General features: G+C 43.3%; 1 protein-coding gene across 1 annotated transcript in view; it reads left to right on the top strand.

Annotated features, from left to right (window-relative positions):
- Positions 1-21,128, top strand: part of LOC309567470 (keratin, type I cytoskeletal 19-like) — a gene marked incomplete at both ends in the record, with an annotated part of 38,209 nt that extends 17,081 nt beyond the window's left edge. The window contains 6 exons of the mRNA XM_082272859.1: positions 487-643; positions 3,339-3,500; positions 4,908-5,033; positions 13,583-13,803; positions 15,429-15,460; positions 21,043-21,128. Coding sequence (XP_082128985.1) covers positions 487-643; positions 3,339-3,500; positions 4,908-5,033; positions 13,583-13,803; positions 15,429-15,460; positions 21,043-21,128 — 784 coding nt within the window. The remainder of the gene's footprint in view (positions 1-486; positions 644-3,338; positions 3,501-4,907; positions 5,034-13,582; positions 13,804-15,428; positions 15,461-21,042) is intronic.
- Between the last annotated feature and the right edge of the window lie 617 nt (positions 21,129-21,745).

Genomic DNA, 21,745 nt, shown 5'->3' with positions numbered 1-21,745 from the left:
TTGAAATAATGGGGGATTTACTAATACTGGAGCACTCGGAATCTGGTACAGCTGTGCATGGTAGCCAACCAGCTTCAAAATTCAGCATGTTTAAATAAGTTTTGACAAGAAAGCCTGGAAGCTGATTGGTTTCTATGCAGAGCTGCACCAGATTTTGCACCCTCACTCCCCCCCCCCATGATTTTAGGACAATTATAGAGGTTTCTCTGGTTTTTCGCCTTTCTCTGGATCAACTGCGGGTATACGATTGTGTATATGGGATTGTATGGTTGGGTTTTCTTTACTGTTTTTTTGTTTTTTATTGGTTGAGCCATATGGACTTGTGTCTTTTTTCAACCTGACTAACTATATAATGTTAGTTTATTGATTGATTTTACAGAATTACCCCCATAATGTGTCTATTTTTGTTTGCATAAATGTACCTTCTATATTGTTTGTGCATTTTTAAAGTTCTATGATCTAATTATGTTCACTTTATTTAATGAGGTATAACATGGAGCTTAGTTTGCGTAAAACAATAGAAGCAGATGTAGTAGACTTACGCAGAAGCCTGGATAGACTGACGCTGGAACGCTGTGATCTGGAATTTCAACTTGAGCATCTTGCAGAGGACCTGGTACTTCTAAAGAAAAACCGCAATGAGGTATATAAGTCCAGTTAATGGCCAACTTACAAATGTTACACAATTCTCTAACAAATACCATATCAATTTACCAGTCTTTAGATGTAGTGACTGCATTATCTTTTATTACTCGAGCTTTTATCCATTTACTTTCACCTGGAAATACTGCAAATAACACACTTTCTTTCCATTCATGAGTATACTGCATTCTCCTCTGCAGCATTACTTGTACAATTCAACTTCAAATATAACTGGTGTGACAGACCCAACTGGGACAGGGGCTTTTAAAGAGGACTGCAGGGTGGCCTCTTGCCTATTGACTATGGGCCCTGGCTTTTAAGGGAACATTACTCTTTGGGAGGTATGTGCCAGGGGTACCCTTGGATTGGTCTAGCTTTGGATTCAAGTCCAAATCTCCCAAAAACACACAGACTATGGGAACTATAGGTTCCATATACATATTTGATGTCTCTATGCCTCAAACCAGCAATGACTGTAGATGTTAATGTAATTAGCTCAAACCACTGGGGTCTCCTGCCATGATGTATTTATTGTAAGTAGGTCTCTCCCATAGTGTGCATCCTAAGTGTCTTTTTCCCATTGTTATTTGGGTCACCTATTGTTTCTGTCTGTCTGCTAGTATTACGTCCACTCCATCTTGTTAGAAAATGATTGTGAGGTGTTATATGTTTTTGTTGATTAGCTTACAGGTAAAATAAATCATTGTCGGCTATTAGTTACTAGATGTGGATTTGCATAGAGTATATGTTGACTGTTCCTTAGTTATGTTAATTATATTCCTGTATACAGTTACCTTTGCATATGATAATTTGATCAGGCTCATCTTATTTGGTGTACTATAAATTCTGTGTGAGTTTACAATAAACAGTTCCAGTTTTGCATGTAAAAGCTATTGTCGGCTAGTCTTGTATGCTCAGCTATAATATCTGGTTCCTACGTCCAGACTGGAGGAAGCTATAAATCTTGATGAAAGCACCCAAGGTTAGTGCTGGATGGTTTCGTCACAACTGGTATCCCACAATTTTACTGGTACTGACTTTTTATTATGAGTTTGCTTGGGGCTAAGTTTCTTACACTACAGGAGGTTTACACCAAATACTTTGTGGCATCTCATGCAGTTTATTGGAGTATTTGCAGATGTCAATTTTGGTGAATTAGGACAAGAGACACCGGAAATGCAAACCAAACCACTTTCCTGACTTGAGAAAAGATAGCTTCAAAGCTGAACACTGGAGAGAAAGATTCATACATACTTTGATTTGCTCATTATTTAACATGGAATCCAAGATTTCAGGATGGTCTCATGCCATGACCTACACATATGTGGGCAGCATATAATAACCAATAGACAACCTGCTAATATGTTATATAACTGCAGATTTTTTTAAACTTGAACATTTTTATTGCTTTATCGTTTCTTCCACATGGTACAAATAAGTATAAAACTGCAGATTTTTTTTTAACTAGTTATTAGGCATTAAAACTGTTGGCAACTGTCAAATTTAAATTTTGCTTTTTGGGCTAGTTGAGGATCTATCTACAGCTTGAGCACCCGAATTTCATGAATACCTACATGCCAAATGGTTTTAAAAAAATTGTAATAACTGTTTTCTTTGTGCCCTTGCATTGAGCTTGTGTTGATCTGTGCAGATCAACACAGCTCAACGGATATGGTGTGAACAAACTCTAATGCCTCGTACACACGGATCGATAGTTGGCCGTGAATTTTCGGCCAACGTCCGATCGGCCGATTTTCGGCTTGTTAGTATGATGCTTTCGACAACCGACTCCGACTTTTCGGCCGAATAAAATCTGGTGTGCAGGCTATAAAATTTTGGTTGGCCGTCAACACAACGGCCGATTTTCCATCAGTCAGTACAGATTTCGGCAGACAAAAATCTGATGAGCAAGACTGGGCATGCTCAGAGAAGAAAAAACACACGGAAAGTAAACCAGCACATGACATCACTTCTGAAGTTGGTTTTTGTTGGCCGAGAAAATTTGTGTGCAGTCTAGAGCACATTTCAACCAACACAACAACACTGGACAAAAGTCGGCCGATCGGTCGGCCGATAATCGTTGCGTGTGTACGAGGCATAAGGGACAGGAACACCTAGAAAAAAATATTAATGAACCTTTTGGCTTTATAAAGTCTGTCCTAAAGGTAGTCCTTTTAGTTAAAGACTACTCTTTGCTTTCTTAGCCATTTTAACATGGTTCAGACAGTACTTGCTCCTTTGTGCTATATTTTTAGTTACGCCCTTGGTTTCAGTCACCAAGCCATATACTCAAGTATTATGGAACTGTGATAACTTCATGAAGGAGATGTCACAAGGGTGACCAGGAACTGGGCCAGTGGAATTTGTTAGCCAGTGCTATTTTGTCTATGTACATACTAGATTTGGATGCTTGACTGTGTTACATAGTCATTGACTATGGTTCTCAACAATGTATGTTGTCCAATGATGTATTAAGGCAGGGTCCTGCAGCAAACAACATATATTTACAGTATATGCACTAATCCGTTTAATTTCTACACTATTGTGTAAACTCCCATTATTTGAGGCCAGCCTTTCCAAGTTAGCTTCCTCACACTAAAGACTGCGCTTTCCTTTAACCTTTCATTGTTAATAATTGAGTGCTTGTTTGATTAAAAGTATAACAACTCAAAATCTACAATGATTCTGTTTTGCAGGAAGTGAAAAACCTTGAAGAACAGCTGGGTGCCAGGGTCCATGTGGAGGTGGACATGGCTCCTGCTGTGGACCTCCAGAAGAATTTGTCTGCTATCCGAAATGAATATGAAAGTTTGATGGAAAGGAACCTAAGTGATGTTGAAAAATGGTTTTTCACACAGGTAAATTGATACCCATTTTACTAAGGGTTCTTTAAACTTTAAAAATGTACACATATTACGTTGAATCCAGAAGAGGATTCAGCATAGTGTGTTTTTTTAAGTGTCATTCTGGTCATGGCTGGACATATCAGGTGGGATCACCAAGAAAAGGCACAACACTTAGAAGGCTTCATGACCGAAAAAAGGTCTGCCAATCGGCATCCGATTAGCACTATCAGCCAAGGACTAAGAACGCTGACCAGTGTGTTCAGGTGGGGGGCACAGGTCCCCATGTCGGAACAGAATAGTTCAGCGGGGAAGACCGCTGTACTTACACCACATAGTTAGTTCAGCGGCTCCTCCCAAGCTCTTTAGTTTTTATTCACTCAGCCCGCTGGGTTGCACAAAAAAAAATAAAAATATTGGTGTGTACCAGGCTTTAGTCTGGGCCACTTAGTCTTAGTTTGAGGCCACTTGGCAGAGATTGGAACTACCTGCCAAGCACATGCAAAACATCAACTATAACCACAGTGTAAACAAGCCTTGAAGGTAAAGAGTCCAACAAAACCCATCAACTGGAAGAGCATGCAGGGAAAAACAAGGATGGGATTTATATTTTATTTTATGACTGCTTTCCATCATGCTAAACTTTCCAGTGCTAAATGGTTACCATCTATTGTCTTGTTCTTATGTGTCCAACAGACGCAGGGTTGTTAACTATTGCTTATTACTAAGTACATCCTGGTATTCCTCTACCTAAAACCTCCCCCCAAACTAAACAAGCATGTAAAGAGATATCAAGATGAATTTACTAAAAGCAAATAGGCTATTCACTTTGCAAGGACAGTTTCCCCAGAGCTTAGTGAATGTGGTGAATTTTCACTTTATAAAGAATACCCAATCACGTGTAAGGAATTAAAAAAAAATCAGCATTTTTACTTTCATGCACATGATTGGACAATAGATGCCAGCAGAGCTTCAACAAATTCACTAAGGAGATTCTTAGGGGAATTCCCTTGCAAAGTGGAATTTTTTTTGCGAGGTGAACAGTCTCCTTCACTTTAGTAAGTCAATTCCATTGTCACTTTGTCCATTTAGGACTGTCACCTAATAAGTATTCAGATCAAGAGAAAATGGTTTAAAAGTAAATCTGAGCCTGTATTGTATTGTCCATAAAGTGCAGATATGATTTTAAAGCCTTCTTAGAGCATAAATGGGGCACCGGGAAAAAACCCAGGTTATGATGAATGGATCCCCCCCCCCCCCCCACACACACATCCCATATCATACTGCAGTAATTAATCCTTAGGTGACATTATCCCACCAGAAGAGAAGATATGTTTATGAATGGGGCATTTTATTATATTTTATACCTGACATGTGATGCTTTCTTTCTGTGATTTATCCTTGTCTCCAATGTCTGCACAGAGTGAAGAATTGAATAGTCAGATTGTGTCAGGATCTGAGCAGCTTCAAACGGTGAAATCTGAGGCCATTGACTTGCGACATACAGCACAGCATCTGGAGATTGACTTACAGGCTCAGCTAAGTACTGTAGGTGGCAGTACAAACATAAACACACAGGCACAAAGCAAGGGGCTTAATTCACTATGGGGTGGGTTTATAAAAAAAAATTGCAAAGCTATTAATCCTGTGGAGCTGCTTGAGTATTCATTCTCTGCCAATGCCAGAATCGATGTCGACTATTTTCTCTCCAGTCTCCAGGTCAGATGTTCTTCATCCATAACAGGGGTGTGAATCAGGAAAATACTGCATTACGGCCACTAGCTGACAATTATAATACATAAGTATTTAGCCCAGTAACTTTAAGGGAGTGTTGAAGATTAAGATTAAGTTGTCACCAGAACAGGAATAGAGGGTAAATCTTCCAATAGCACCACTTCTGGTGACAATGGTACAACTGACACAGAAGAATATGTGTTTAATATATATGCCCATATTAACCTCCCTGGCGGTATGATTCTGTCAGGAATTCTGTACCAAAAGCGGTACAATTCTTTTCATGGAAATTTGGCGTTATGTATTATAGGCCTACAATTCTTAGTAATTACTGACTTAAACCTGACCAAAACAAGACTCTAGTAGACATCCCAGTTGTGATAAATTTGAAACACAAAAACACATGAATTATAATCTAATCAATAATATAATTTTATTATATAATTTATAATATAATATATATATATATAATATTATATAATAAAATTATATTATTGATTAGATTATAATTCATGCGTTATATTATATATATATATATATATATATATATATATATATATATATGTGTGTGTATATATATATATATATATATATGTGTGTGTATATATATATATATATATATATATATATATATATATATACGTATATATATATATATATATATGCGTGTAATTGGTGGTGCGCTATATCTAAAATATGTGCAAAATTGCAAACAAATGATGTGCAACCTCAAATATAAACAATATAGGTGCAAAACTCTAACATATAAATATATGTGAGAAAAAGTCCCAAGACACTAATGTGTCTGTGTTGAAACAATTTTCGGTGATGTAGCTGGTGACAGATGGTGTTCAAAAGCAATAAGTGACTTGAATTCCCTCCACCTGTTAGAATTCCTCCTTACCGGACGGAATGAAATAAGTGCTCTCCTTAAAGGAAACAAACAATCCCAGGTGCTCCCAAATCAAAAGGTGCTCCCCACCGTGCGTATGAAGTAGCCTGCTGGGCTTCTTACCAGATGGATATAGATGACATGCGTAATTGCATCCCTCTTGGATGGGTATGTCTCTGTATCCAATTGGTCCTTATCAGCCTCTGGTGGATATGGACACCGAATACTATTGCGCTGCTCACGGGCAGATAAGATCCTATATTCCGATGGCACTGGTAGCCGCTTATAGTAAGCGATGGGATGGATCGTATCGTTCCAGCATAACATGTAAAAAGGAATGACTGCTATAGTGCATTATCCTTGGTGTAAACTTTATTGAAAATAAAATTGCACTTACATGAGATGTAATGGTAGAAAAGCGTGAGGAATTCCTGTATGACTAGGGTCCGGCTGCAGTCTGGATCCCCAGCGACGTGGTGACGGCACGCCTCCTGTCTGACGCGTTTCCGCCTAATTGGCTGTCTTCGGAGAAAGGAGGTCACCTCCTTTCACCTCCTTTCTCCGAAGACAGCCAATTAGGCGGAAACGCGTCAGACAGGAGGCGTGCCGTCACCACGTCGCTGGGGATCCAGACTGCAGCCGGACCCTAGTCATACAGGAATTCCTCACGCTTTTCTACCATTACATCTCATGTAAGTGCAATTTTATTTTCAATAAAGTTTACACCAAGGATAATGCACTATAGCAGTCATTCCTTTTTACATGTTATGCTGGAACGATACGATCCATCCCATCGCTTACTATAAGCGGCTACCAGTGCCATCGGAATATAGGATCTTATCTGCCCGTGAGCAGCGCAATAGTATTCGGTGTCCATATCCACCAGAGGCTGATAAGGACCAATTGGATACAGAGACATACCCGTCCAAGAGGGATGCAATTACGCATGTCATCTATATCCATCTGGTAAGAAGCCCAGCAGGCTACTTCATACGCACGGTGGGGAGCACCTTTTGATTTGGGAGCACCTGGGATTGTTTGTTTCCTTTAAGGAGAGCACTTATTTCATTCCGTCCGGTAAGGAGGAATTCTAACAGGTGGAGGGAATTCAAGTCACTTATTGCTTTTGAACACCATCTGTCACCAGCTACATCACCGAAAATTGTTTCAACACAGACACATTAGTGTCTTGGGACTTTTTCTCACATATATTTATATGTTAGAGTTTTGCACCTATATTGTTTATATTTGAGGTTGCACTGTGACGGTACTAGCCGTCACTATGGGTGACGGATCACCCTGTCCCTGGATTGTAAACCCCTTTGTGTCATTTTCTTATGAGTTTGGGACATTGCATTTTATTTTCCCTTTATTCATCCTCTGAACAACTGACTCATGGCATTGAGTTAATGTAATGTAATGTTACAACCCATCCCCCCCCCTCCTGTTTCTGTGTCTAAGTGTGTGGATTCATGGCAGACAATGGTCTGAGTTGGAGACATCTCTCCGCAGGGGGTGTGTATTAAGACTGCTTGTTTCAAATGTACAAATGTTCAGTTCTCATTGGTTGGTTCCCTTCCCCCCCCTTCTGTGGAAAGGCTAAGGGGAGTTTCCCTAACTGTATGTAAAACTGTTGTCTTGGAATGTAATAAACAGTTTAAGCTCTGGATGGTTAACCCTCAACACCTGTGTGGATTGTCTCGTGATTGAGGGGTTAAGGGCTGGATATGACTTCTCTGCAGGCTGTGGGTGCGTTTGGAGGACAGGAGACACAGATTCGGCGGATGTGCCCAGCTGGGGTACAAAGATCCGTTACATTGGTTGGCAGCGGTGGGATGTCTCCTGCAGTCCAGGACATCCAAACCACCACCAGGATTCAAGATCTGGGCAGCTGCCGAGGAGTGATACGGGGACCAGCCAGCATGAGAGCGGAGTTCGGGAGGAGGCTGCAAGGCATGCGGAAGCACCATCGGGGACCAGCGACAGAGCACACCAGGCTCGGCTGGGAGGATGTGATCCGCCGGCAACTCTGGCATGAGGCGCTAAGCCACGAGCGGCACCATCAGGGGAAGATCCTTCCCTCCGCCACAGAGATGTACCGGAAGCAGTACCATGCGCGAGAGGTGTTCCTGAGGGAACGACCGCGAGATGAAGGGAAGACAGAGCTCGGAAGATTGGTCCAGGAGGAAATGAGGCTGGACGCCAGCTACAGAGCCCTCCGGTGGTTCGCGGCTCAACTGTGGCCAGGTACAGCAGATGGCAGCCCAACAGAAGGCGTTGGCTATGGCGGCGTGGGGCTGCTCCATCAAAAAATGTACGGAGACCCAGACTTTGGGAGCGATGAGGAGTGGCGGCTGGAACACATTCTGGATTTCCGAGATGAGGTGCTGGACCTCCCCGACGAGGCGTGTGACCTGGAGGAATTGGAGTTCCTGGTTGAGCAGGAATGGGAGCTCGAGATTGCCTACAAGCGGCTGTTTGACGGTGATCAGCAGCCTGGCATGGCTCCCGTTGCCTGGGACTGTCCGAGAGAAATAGCAGACAGTCATGAAGATGAGAAGCAAATGGGGCCAGGGGTGACCCTGCGTTTTCCCGTACTAACTGCAATGGAAGAAGCAGCGATGATACAGAGGGCACTGCGAGCGCTAGAATGCCGGAACGCACCGGAGGTCCACCAGGCAGCGAGACAAGCTGATAGCATGAAGGTCTCAGAAGGGGGAGTTGAGACAGACGCTGGAAGGCTGGGAAATGGTGATCAGCAGCAAGTCCAGAGTATCTCATCTGGTGCCCCAGCAGAAGCATTGGCTACAGGGCAGAGTGCCCCTGGCATCTGCCCAGCATCAGAAAAAGAGTTGGATCCGGAGAGTCTGAGAGAGGATCTGCGTGAGCTGTTTTCCCAACAGCAGATACCCCCACCGGGAGTAGAGGAAGCAATTCTCCCTCCCCAACAATTGGACACTACCCCAGTGTTTATCCCCCCAGCAGAAGCGCTGGCTACGGGGCAGAGTGCCGCTGGCCTCTGCCCACCCTCAGAGGTAGATCCAGGGAGTCCGAGGGGTGACCTCAGTGAGCCGTTTCCCCAGCACTTGGACACTACCCCAGTGGTTATCCCCCCAGCAGAAGCGCTGGCTACGGGGCAGAGTGCCGCTGGCCTCTGCCCACCCTCAGAGGTAGATCCAGGGAGTCCGAGGGGTGACCTCAGTGAGCCGTTTCCCCAGCACTTGGACACTACCCCAGTGTTTATCGCCCCAGCAGAAGTGCTGGCTACAGGGCAGAGTGCCCCTGGCATCTGCCCAGCATCAGAAAAAGAGTTGGATCCGGAGAGTTTGAGAGAGGATCTGCGTGAGTTGTTTTCCCAACAGCAGATACCCCCACCGGGAGTAGAGGAAGCAATTCTCCCTCCCCAACAATTGGACACTACCCCAGTGTTTATCCCCCCAGCAGAAGCGCTGGCTACGGGGCAGAGTGCCGCTGGCCTCTGCCCACCCTCAGAGGTAGATCCAGGGAGTCCGAGGGGTGACCTCAGTGAGCCGTTTCCCCAGCACTTGGACACTACCCCAGTGTTTATCGCCCCAGCAGAAGTGCTGGCTACAGGGCAGAGTGCCCCTGGCATCTGCCCAGCATCAGAAAAAGAGTTGGATCCGGAGAGTCTGAGAGAGGATCTGCGTGAGCTGTTTTCCCAACAGCAGATATCCCCACCGGGAGTAGAGGAAGCAATTCTCCCTCCCCAGCAATTGGACACTACCCCAATGTTCATCCCCCCAGCAGAAGCGCTGGCTACAGGACAGAGCGCTGATGGTCTCTGCCCAGCATCAGAACCAGAGATGAAGAATCCGGGAGACAGTCCCTGCAAGATACCTTCTCAGCGGCTCGTAACTACACCAGGAGAAAAGCAAGTACCTTTTTCTCCCCAAATGCATAGCCCTACCAGCCTACATTCCCTACCAGCGGAAGCGCTGGCATCAGGGCAGAGAATTATTCAGCTCCCCCCAATATCTGCAACCCTGCCCTGGATCAGAGGAGTGCAGACAGCTGTTCCCACTCTGCAGCAGCTGTTTTTATTCATGGGAGACCCTATGTGCGGTTTTGCTCCCCAGCGCCAGAGTCGTTCTTTTACTTTTCCTGGTTGCCTGGGGTGGAAGTTTGTGACTAACGCAGGTCCAGACCATTTGAGGGTCAGGAACCTTGTTAGTCTGTTTTTAAAAGGGGAGAAATGTGACAGAACCCACTGTCACTGTGTGTTTTGGAGGGGACTGTGCGCAAGCCTCCTACCGACAGACTATGGGCCAGAAGATACTGGAGTTTGGCGCTGCAGCCTTTTGACTTTACCATCCACTACTGGCCTGGGAAGCAACGCCGACGAATTATCCAGGCAAACAGACATTGACTCTTTTTGGGATTTGTTACCCGACTAATTCAGGCACAGACCAGTTGGAGGTCTAGTACCTGAATTAGTCTACCTTTGGGGGGGAAGAGATGTGACGGTACTAGCCGTCACTATGGGTGACGGATCACCCTGTCCCTGGATTGTAAACCCCTTTGTGTCATTTTCTTATGAGTTTGGGACATTGCATTTTATTTTCCCTTTATTCATCCTCTGATCAACTGACTCATGGCATTGAGTTAATGTAATGTAATGTTACAACCCATCCCCCCCCCTCCTGTTTCTGTGTCTAAGTGTGTGGATTCATGGCAGACAATGGTCTGAGTTGGAGACATCTCTCCGCAGGGGGTGTGTATTAAGACTGCTTGTTTCAAATGTACAAATGTTCAGTTCTCATTGGTTGGTTCCCTTCCCCCCCTTCTGTGGAAAGGCTAAGGGGAGTTTCCCTAACTGTATGTAAAACTGTTGTCTTGGAATGTAATAAACAGTTTAAGCTCTGGATGGTTAACCCTCAACACCTATGTGGATTGTCTCGTGATTGAGGGGTTAAGGGCTGGATATGACTTCTCTGCAGGCTGTGGGTGCGTTTGGAGGACAGGAGACACAGATTCGGCGGATGTGCCCAGCTGGGGTACAAAGATCCGTTACATGCACATCATTTGTTTGCAATTTTGCACATATTTTAGATATAGCGCACCACCAATTACACGCATTTACTTATTTTTATCTGGGAGCAGCATATCACGGATCAGCGCACTTTTCTTTTTCACATATATATATATATATATATATATATATATATATATATATGTGTATGTGTGTGTGTGTATATATATATATATATATATATATATGTATAATATATATATATTTATATATATATATACATACGTGTGTATATATATATATATAATATTAATGTTATGTGTGTGTTTTGTGCAACATTCAACTTTTGAATTTCCCTCCCTAGTTCCGCTCCCACGCAGCATTGCTGCTGCAGGGAACGGAACTAGGAAGTCATCACACCGACGGAGGACGGACAAGCGGCGGGGATCTCAGACGGCTGGCGATCACAGCAATGGGAGATCATCGCTGAATCGCCAGGAGAAGGTAAGACACCGCTGCGCGCTCTGCCCATCCACCCAGAGCGTGACTCAGGGATACCGATCCTAGCATAGAAAATCCACCCAGAGTCACACTCGGGGATACCGCTAAGGTGGTTAAAACTGTCTTGCAAAGTATAGGTCACCCATCTTTAATACAGTAAAGTAGAATTGTCCTGTTATGGGAGATTTGTACATCCTGAAAAAATAAGAGTGATAAAAAAAAAAAATAGGGTGACTTCCTAGACTCAGAGCTATTTATAGGCCCCCAAAGCCTGGGGGGGGGGGTGATTTAAAGCAGAGCTCCAGTCTGGGAAAAAAATAAACAATTACTGTAACTGCCGACTTTTATTATAAGCGCACTTACCTGTCCTGTGATCCAGCGATGTCAGCACCCCAAGCCGATTTGTCAATTGTAACTAAGGGAAACCAGCAGTGCAGCCTTCAGGCTTCACAGCTGGTTTCCTACTGTGCATGCATGGGGCTTGCTGCGCTTCCTGCGCTTTCTGAATGGTCCCGCCATCTTCTGGGACCTGTGTGTTTCCCAGAAGGCAGTGAGAGGAAGAAGGAGAAATGTCATAGCTCACCGATCTTACCCGGAAGTGGGAGTGGGTATCTGTCAAAATTAGGTATTAGTATGTGGCAGTGAAGGGGAGGAAGGGTGCAAACAAGCGGAGCTTTCGCTTTTGGGTGCAGCTCCGCTTTATGCAAATTTAATTTTCAATTTCTGAAAACATGCCTGCCATGTTCCCCCCAACCCCAGCATCTTACTTTTGATCAAAAGGGTGTCTATCATAGTGACATATCAATAGTAACAGGCAACCGTGTCTGAAGTTACCATTTCCAGGGTTTCACAACCCATTAATGTATGTCAACATATGTGCATGCACATTTTCGTGTTTATTTTACATGTATGCCTATTAAGAAGTATTAGGATGGATACAGGTTCTCTTTAATGAATTGCAGTATGCTGTAACTTTACAAAAATTTCAATAGCCTATCCAGCCTAAGTTGAAAGTATTCATCTCAACATGATTTAAAGTCTTGTTTTTTCTATTAAAAAACAAACATATTATAGTTACCGTCTCTGTGCAGTTGGTTTTGCACAGGGCAGTCCAGATCCTCCTCTTCTCGGGTCCCTGATTGGCTGTCCTGGCCCCCGGGGTTGATTGCCCCCCCCCCCCAGCAGGCAGCTTGCTATTCAGACATGGAGCTACCATTCGGCCCCGCCCCCAATCGCTGCTAATTGGCTAACTGAGATTGATTGACAGCAGCGGGAGTCAATGGCGCTGCTGTAATGTCTCAGCCAATCAGGAAAGAGAGTTCTGGATGGCTGAGGCAGTCCTGAACATAACTGGATAGAGAGGGTGCTCAGGTAAGTATTAGGGGGGGGTGAGGGTAGCCGCTGTACACAGAAGGCTTTTTATATTAATGCATAGAATGCATTAAGATAAAAAAAAACTTCTGACTTTACAACCCCTTTGAACTGAACAGATAGCACCTTTTATACCCAGCACTTATGAGTATGCTGCCAGATAATCAAGAGTCTAAAGGAAAAGACATGACTGCATATTGCTTAGGCTTTATAGAGATTTGTAGCTGTAGTTTTCACCCCTACATGGGCCATTAAGAATAAGCTCAGGTGTCCCTAGCTAGTACAGAGGCTGCTAGGCACATGCACAGTTCCATGCACATCCACAATTCTGGTTTAGTCTAGTGAATGTCTTTTTAGAATTTTTTTGAGTAATTTAAACAGGAGAGGGGTTCAGAGGTTCAGAATACTCCAAAACGATCAATAGAGGGACAAACTTCTAGCACAAATTCTTATAGCAGCAGACACACATAAAAGCATATTATTCCTGAAGAAGTGGCATTGTTACTGGAAAAGATGATCAAGTATTTGCCTCATTGGTCAAACAACGACTACATCTAAGGTGGATATTGTAAAAATCTGATTATGAAATACTTTTGTTGCAAATTCCAGATATCAGCTCTGGAGGGCACACTGGCCGAGACAGAAGAAAGTTATAGTTCCAAGCTTGCTGAGATTCAAGAACTGATTAATAATATAGAAGCTGACTTGGCTCAGATGAGATATGATCTAGAACGCCAAAACAATGAATACAAGATCCTGACCAGTGTAAAGACTCGTTTGGAGATGGAAATTGCAACATACAAACAGCTTATGGAAGGCGAAGATATACAGTAAGTAGGAACAGGGCCAAATGGCCTTTATAGGCCACCACTATTGTGCTACGTCTATGACTTACTTACTTACTTAAATTGTTTCTTCACGAAAAAAAATAAGCTATTTTTACATATAGCATGAGACATTCAGGATCAGATTTGTACTTCTTGCCCTCCTAGTTCAACATTTTTCATCACTTCCTCTTATCCCATGCAAAACATATCTTGGCTGCTCACTATTCAGTATTTGTAGCAATTGGAGCTGTAGGAACTTGAAGGTGACACCATTCAACCACATTAAAATTTACAAAAAAAAGTACATGTATTACCTTAACCCATATTTAACCCATATTGGTAGCTGCTTCCTCTTACTGCTTGCTATCTGACAACAGCAAGGAAAGGGATGGACGCATCATAATGGCAGCTTGTCTTGGCTCTGAGAACTTTCTCCTGACAAACAGCAGAAGGAGGAATCGAGAGGGAAGTGGGAAGAGTCAGCATCTGCATTCTTCTTGCTGCTGGCTTTCTGTGAAAAGTGCTCAGAGTTTAGACCGGTGGTTCTTAACCTGGGTTCGATCGAACCCCAGGGGTTTGGTGAGTCAGTCTTGCGGGTTCGGCGGAGGTCAAGACACACACCTGACTCATATGATTCGTGATGACACGCCCCGCTCATTGGCTGCAGGTGATCCCGCAACATTGCTTGGCCTATCTGTGCTGCAGGGAATTTGGCGCACCCAGTAGTCAAATTGTAACTGTCGTGATGGTAAGTTGTGTCATTTCTTTCTTAATATTAATCCCTTCATACTAACTAACTATGTCGAGCAAAAAAAGAAAGTGGTCGGACAAATATGTACAATATGGATTCACATGTATAACGGAACATAATGGGAGTCAGCGTCCTAACTGCATAATTTGCAATGCCAAGTTAAGCAATTCTAGTCTAGCACCGGCAAAACTAAGAGAACACTTCCTTAAGTGTGAAAATCATGTTTTAATCGTTTTGCTCTTTGTTCTTAATGGTTTTGTTAATTTTGTGCACCTGTGTATAAATATATACCTAAATATATACCTATGTTTTGAATTTGAAAAAATCATATTTTATTTTTCCAATTAAGAAGGGTTCGGTGAATGCGCATATGAAACTGGTGGGGTTCAGTACCTCAAACAAGGTTAAGAACCACTGGTTTAGACAATCTGCTGTTGTGAAGCGTCCATTTCCTTCCCAGCTGTTGTTGGATCGGTAGCAGCAGGAATGGAGGGGTACAGTTTGGACCTCATAGCAAGGATTAGCAAGAATTAGGAAGCACAATTATGAAAAATGTACTTCATGTATTTTCTCCCATAGGGGACAGAAAAGTAAAAACATATAATGATAGAACTTTTTGAAAGTCACCATTTGGAAACATCACTGGGTTCTGGTTTTGGCTTGCAACTACTCCACTAGCCTGTCAATTAAACCACATTTGATACTAACATAAACACCTTTTTTTGTATTTTTTAAACAACCAAAGGTGAAATAAATAAAGGGAGATAGTAAGGTATTCACTTTCAACTATACTTAGAGAAGATAGAGTTGTGTATTTGAGTGTTTTGTATGTTTAATCCATGGCCCACTAACCTGTTTCTTTTTTGTCATTAAATAGCTATTCGAAACTACAGTCGACAGGTAGCAGAGGTAAGTGAAGTTAATATTAGGTCTTATAGCGAATGCTAGCCATTGATGAAAAAAAACAGTAATACACTGAAATTGACTGTCAACTGCCCTCAATAGTTTTACTTTTATAGTTTAATATGGTTGACAATTTGGGCCCTAAACTGCAGAGGGAAGTGCCAGGGAAAGGGGTTATAATACTGTCAGACCAAACTATATTTTATTAGGTCAGGTCAAACTGGAGCAAGATGTTCTTGTCTAGACAACAGACAGTACAATTAATTATACTGTTATTAATACATTTATTTTAGATGCAATGTTTTTAGCACAGTGCCTAGGGGGTGCAAGTTGTTCTGGAGCTAAAGATATCAAAACTTTTGAGACAATTGAAATATAGGTAAAAGCAATTGATCACCCCCAGAAAAAGTATAAACTTGAAATTAATTACTAAGCAACCCAATGTTATCATGAATCCACCCCAAAAGCTGAGCCAAAATGAACTCCTTAAACATAACTCTTACTATCATAGCTGTAGCCTAGTCCTTTTTAATACTCAACCGTCTTGCAGAGTTGTATAAAGTACTCGAAACCCATACTTGAGTAAAAGTACAAGTGCTCAATCAAAATTGACTTGAGTAGAAGTGGAAGTGCTCGATCAAAAAGTGACTTGAGTAGAAGTACTAAAGTATTCATCATTTTTTGTACTTAAGTATTGCAAGTAAAAAATGTTGCTACTCAAGTACTGAAAGTAAAAGTACCAGTAGTTTTGAAAAAAAATTGCTACTCAAGTACTAAAAGTAAAAGTACAAGTACTGTGTTATGTAGTTATTAAAGAAAGAAGTCAAAAGTTTGAACATCATATTGTTTTTTATTATTTCAAATGCAGCTTTTATTTATACATACAGTAGCATTTATTTTCGTATGCGCTGATAATACACATGTTTTGAACTTTATGAAACCTGCCATCTACTGTTCTGGCAGTGGTCATTTTTTAATAGTAACGAGTAACTATGTAGCACAACAATCATCGAAAAAATGTAGTGAAGTAAAAGTGGAAATAGGAGAAAAAAATTATATACTGGGAAAGTACAGATACCGCCTTTCGGTACTTAAGTACAGTAGTGAAGTAGTTCTACTTAGTTACTATACATCTCTGCCATCTTGTCAGTATGATCATTTATGGTGAATTATTTTATTCTGGCCTAACCACCCTGCTTGGAGCCTCATAAGTTCTGTAAAGACCCTATTTAAATAGTAATACTCAGGCTGTTAAAAATAGCCTCCCTATCTAGTTCTATACCTAATTGTACAACTAGATGCTAAAGTGTATAAGGTGTGATTGCTTCACTAAAGGCCAACTTGTACCTTATAGTTTCTATGGCATAAACCTTTTATGAAGAAAACCAAATTAGCTGTATTACTTCTCTGGGCAAAATTGCTTCTAGTGTCCTGTAAATTAGCAGCTCTCGGGGAGAGAAAACCTATATCTCTAGCTTTCATGTAATCACTAGCAGCCAATCAAGAACCTAAAGTTCATATCTGAAAACAGCAAAACTGGCCATTTCCTCTCATTAAATTGAATTCTGTTGAACAAGAACTTAGGAAGAGTTATGGCTCTAGGAGTCCTCAATGGTGTCCATAATGTCAGGAGGGACATAGGGGTAGTCCAGACCCCACTCCAGAGCTGTTCTCTGCTGAACCTCCCGCTGGATTCTGGAAAACCTGGCAGTTCTTCTGAATTCCCTTTTCCTGGAAGGACACAATTTTTGGCCCTGTCTCCACCTTCACCTTCTGGCTCACCTCCCCCCTGCACTGGCTCCTTCCAGGTGGGAGTCAGCAGAGCACATAGGCGCAGCCAGCATTTCAGTAACATTATCTGGTTCCTGCTGGGCAGCCCTTACAGATACCAGGTCCCCAACCGGGCTGCAGGCCACAGCAGATCTCTAACTTTCTTCCCCAATGTTGTTGGTTTTCACAGGGGAGTGCCCAGGCCCCGACTCAACCCAGCCTTGCTCGAATGATCCAAGGCCCGCACTGACCTTCTGGGACTGTAGTAGGTACAGTCCTGATTGCAGGTCCACTTGTTAGTACTGTGGCTCCTGCTCACTGGATACTAGCTGGGTAAGCGGCTTGTCGCAATGCCCGCACTGGACCCAAGCACTGACCACCGTGTTCGGTATCCAGCATTCCAGACACAGCAGGCATAGTCGCTTAGTCCCCTCAATCACCCTGAGGGAGAATCCCCCTCGATGCTCCAACTGGACACCGGTGTCCACCAGTGTCCGCTCATGTAGATCAAGCAGCCAGGTCAGCGCTGGATACACACGAGCACACTCCGCCATCTTGCTCCTCTCTGCTAGAAGGGTACTCTGGATCTCCTCCAGAGCATAGCTCCACCCCCAATTTTCCAGATGGGCCGGCGCCTGCAGATCTGATTAGCAGGCCTTTTCCTGCGCTTGCTGCTGTAACGCCTTGTTAGCTGTACTGAATTTTGCATGCACACTGATACTTGCAGAACTTACCTGAACATGTCACTCGGCACCGACTGCCCGAGCAACTGGGAGCAGGAGGCAGCTGATTTGTACTGTTGTTGCCTGGAGTAACAATAAATTCTTTGGCACATATCTCACTATAATTAGCAGGATTAGGACAATCACTCCGGGAGGTACCTGCTGGCTTACCCCGATCACCATGGGCAACAGTAGAAATCTCCAGTCACACTTTACTGTAGGTAGCAAGAGTTTAAAACATAAAGTCACTTGGTCCACAATTAGCAGATTGCTGGACATATTTGTAATCCATGGGAGCGATTGCCTGCTGTGGTTGCCACGGGTGGCAGCACATGGTAAAGTTACTGAATAGCAGGTTGATAATGCAAGTGTCCATCCCAGCCGTGGTTGGGGCAACTGAGTATGCAGGGCAGCAATAGCTTGAAAAGGTTGCTCCCACTGGTTGCTATGGATAACGGCACTTGGTTTTTAGAGCAACAGTCACAAATAAGCAGAGCACATAAGTTTTTCCCTGGTTCAACCCCTCTGGTGGTCTTTGGAACAAGGAACAGTTCCCTGGCTCACTGAGAAAACTCTGGTTGCTAGGAGCAATAGCTGGCAGGTTACCTGTGGGCAGATATCCCAGACAACACCCCCAAATATAGCGCTACCCCTGTAGGAGCCGCTGGTATATATGGTTATCTCCCACCCTGTACAGCAAGGCACACAAATCTTCCAAGCACACTGTAGTCAGAAAACAATCCTTGCAGCTTTGTTTTTGAATTTGAACTTGGATAAGGTTGAGGGGGATTATAGGATGCTCACTTGATCAAGGTAATCAATTCTTCAGTGACAACTATATACAGTATATCCAGTATATACACTCCTCTATACACTCCTCTGCCACCTGCTTAAACTTGCTTGCAGATCTACTCCTTCTCCTCCAGCACAACTCTTACACTTAGGATCAGCTAGCACTGAAACGATGATCCAACACGACTCAGATCCAGAGCAATTGCCCTTTGCAGACAGAGACTGCAGGCCCCTTTGGTAGTGTAGCATAAAAGAGGTCTTGGTGCTTAGCTGTCCTATTCCTGTGGCTACTGATCCCAGTACCACCTCTTCAGGCACTGCCAGACCATCTGGCAGCAGTTGCCCCTTTCTCCTTCTCTGGCATGCCTTTGAGTCCTCTTGAGTATGTACCACTGATCAGCCCTCCTGGCTGTCTTCTAGAGATTTGCCTGGCAGTGTCCTCCAGCTGTCCTCTACTTGCTCCTGTGCCTCCTGGTCAGGATCCCCATATGTGTATGGAAAAGGGGTCCCTTCTGCACCCGAGCCCAGGCCTAAGTTCACTCCCCCCCCCCCCAGACTAGGGGGTTACTCTCAAAGGCCTCTGACAGCCTAACACTCCAACTTCCACCCAAACTCCACTGTCCCAGCTGGTGGACCCTGAGTATTTGAGGGGGCCTGCCCCCTGCCAACCCATCTGTTGGGAATTGGTCAGGAATACTCAAGGCAGTGCCTCCTTACTTCCACTCCCATCCTACTAGAACCTTCTGCATGTTTCTGGAAGTAGAGGGAGGTCTTAGAGATGCTGCCTGTGAGTCATACCTGAGTCACTCACCTGACCCAGATTAAACAACACAGGCTTGGCTGCCAGCCAAGTCTGAACAATTTACCTACTCTGTACAAACTAACTCTAGCACTGATGAGGTGGCACTGATGAGGAGGCACTAACATGCTGCACTGATGGGCACTGATAGGTGGCACTGATATGCAGCACTGATAGACGGCACTGATAGGTGGCACTGATGGGCACTGATAGGTGGTATTGATGGGCACTAATAGGCGGCACTGATGAGCGGCACTGATGACACTAATGTGCGGCACTGAGGGGAAGCACTGATGGGCACTGATGGGCAGCATGGATGAGCAGGCACTGACGGGCACTGACTGGCATCACTAATGAGCACTGATTGGGGTCACTGATGGGCACTGATTGGTGTCACTGATGGGCATTGATTGGGGTCACTGATGTGCATTGTTTGGTGTTACTGATGGACACTGCTGTTGTTTTACTGTAACCAGGGCACTGATGATCAGTGCCCTGATTACTTGTCCTAGACTCTCCTTCGAGGAGGAGCCGCTGATCAGCTCTCCTCGCCCCACACTCTGACAGTGTGAGGCGAAGAGCGCTGATAAATGGTACTTTCGCATTTACATTTGACTGGCTGGGATTGGACACAGCCGATCACATGGGTAAAGAGCCACGCCATTGGCTCTTTCCCAAGATCGGGGTCGTGCCCTGTCCTAGGACCCCTGCGGGTGCGCAAGATTGGCCATTCTGGGTGCGGTCATATGGTGTCGTCCTAGAACGAGAGCCACACCGCTCCGCCGTCATTTGATGGTGGGTGGGCGGTAAGTGGTTAATAGGGCTCACCGTTCAGGTCAGAACTTTTTCTCTGTTCGGGAGCTCTGGTGCAAACAGGGGGGGGCGTTTGGCCCATCTCTACCCATCACATACTGTATACTTTGTTACATGCTTCAGCTGTATCTTTATGTATTAATTGATTGTAATATTGTAAATATTCATCTGACCTAGTCATGCAAACAGCAGAGTGGTTTTGTTGTTCTACAGCAGCACTCTAATAAGCTTTTGTTCCAGGAAAACAAAAGGGGTAACTATGTATGTAGGTCATAGGTGTGAACAGCCTATTGCATAAGGGTGTGCACCCCAAAGCTCAAATACATTTGCATGTGTGTGCGCGTGCATATATACTGACGGTGTTAGTAGGGCAGTGGATGGTGTCAGTACTGACGTTTTTATTTGTATTATTTTTTACAATTTTCCTTTTTTTTTTTTTTTTTTAAGAGCCCAGTTAGGAGGGGCTTTGGTGAAATATCAGGGGTATAAACAGAGGGAATTTGGGCCATACGGGGTGATTAGGGTGTGCCTGGGCACATCTGGCACACCCTGTGCACACGCCTATGATGTAGGTATTCTGTGATATCACTTGTTTAGATTTATATGATAAACTTAAAGTAAAGGTAGATTTTTCCTAAAGTTAACACACAGATACATTTTTTTTTTTTATATTTTCATCCGTCTCTTGACAGGTTTGAAGATCGTCTCCATTACAGAAGACTTTCAAGATGGGAAGGTTGTATCTATATTTGAAAAAGTACATCATCTACAACTTTAATAAAAGTTAAACTAACGGTGTAGAAATGTAGATATGTCTAAAATAGTCTCTCTGTACGGAATGGAATTATAATATTTTTTTTAATAAAAATGCACTGTGTCTGATCTCAACTTAATTGTTCTTTGCATAGTAGAGATAATAGGCTTGTAAGTAAAAATAATAAATATGTGCCGTCCATAGCAACCTGCTGGAAGATTTTTTTTTAAATTAAACTTTCAACCTGTACTAGGCACAATGGCACATAGCTAAATAAATTTGATCAAATGAATACTACACACTATATCAGATTTATTGGATTAACAAACCCCATGCACACTGACATGTATATAGACACCTACAGTATGTACCTGAGCCTGATAATGAATTGCACCTTATATTATTTATATTATATTGTATTTCTATTATTTTTCTCTCTGTAATATGTAACTGTTTTATGTGACTTCCTAAATAAAATATATTATTGGAAATTTTACAGAGTTCTGTCTATACATACAATAATATCTGTCTATATGCAATAAGCATTGCCTATTATTGTTCTAACACGACCACCCTACTAATTTCTATGAAGCCTTGTGTCGAAATAATGTTTTTATGGTGGTAGGAGCTATCCAACTAGC

Source organism: Pelophylax lessonae (genome assembly GCF_965119305.1).
Source record: "Pelophylax lessonae genome assembly, chromosome: 11".
Taxonomy (NCBI): domain Eukaryota; kingdom Metazoa; phylum Chordata; class Amphibia; order Anura; family Ranidae; genus Pelophylax; species Pelophylax lessonae.
Note: the sequence above shows the minus strand (reverse complement) of the source record. Positions and strands in the feature narration are given on the sequence as shown.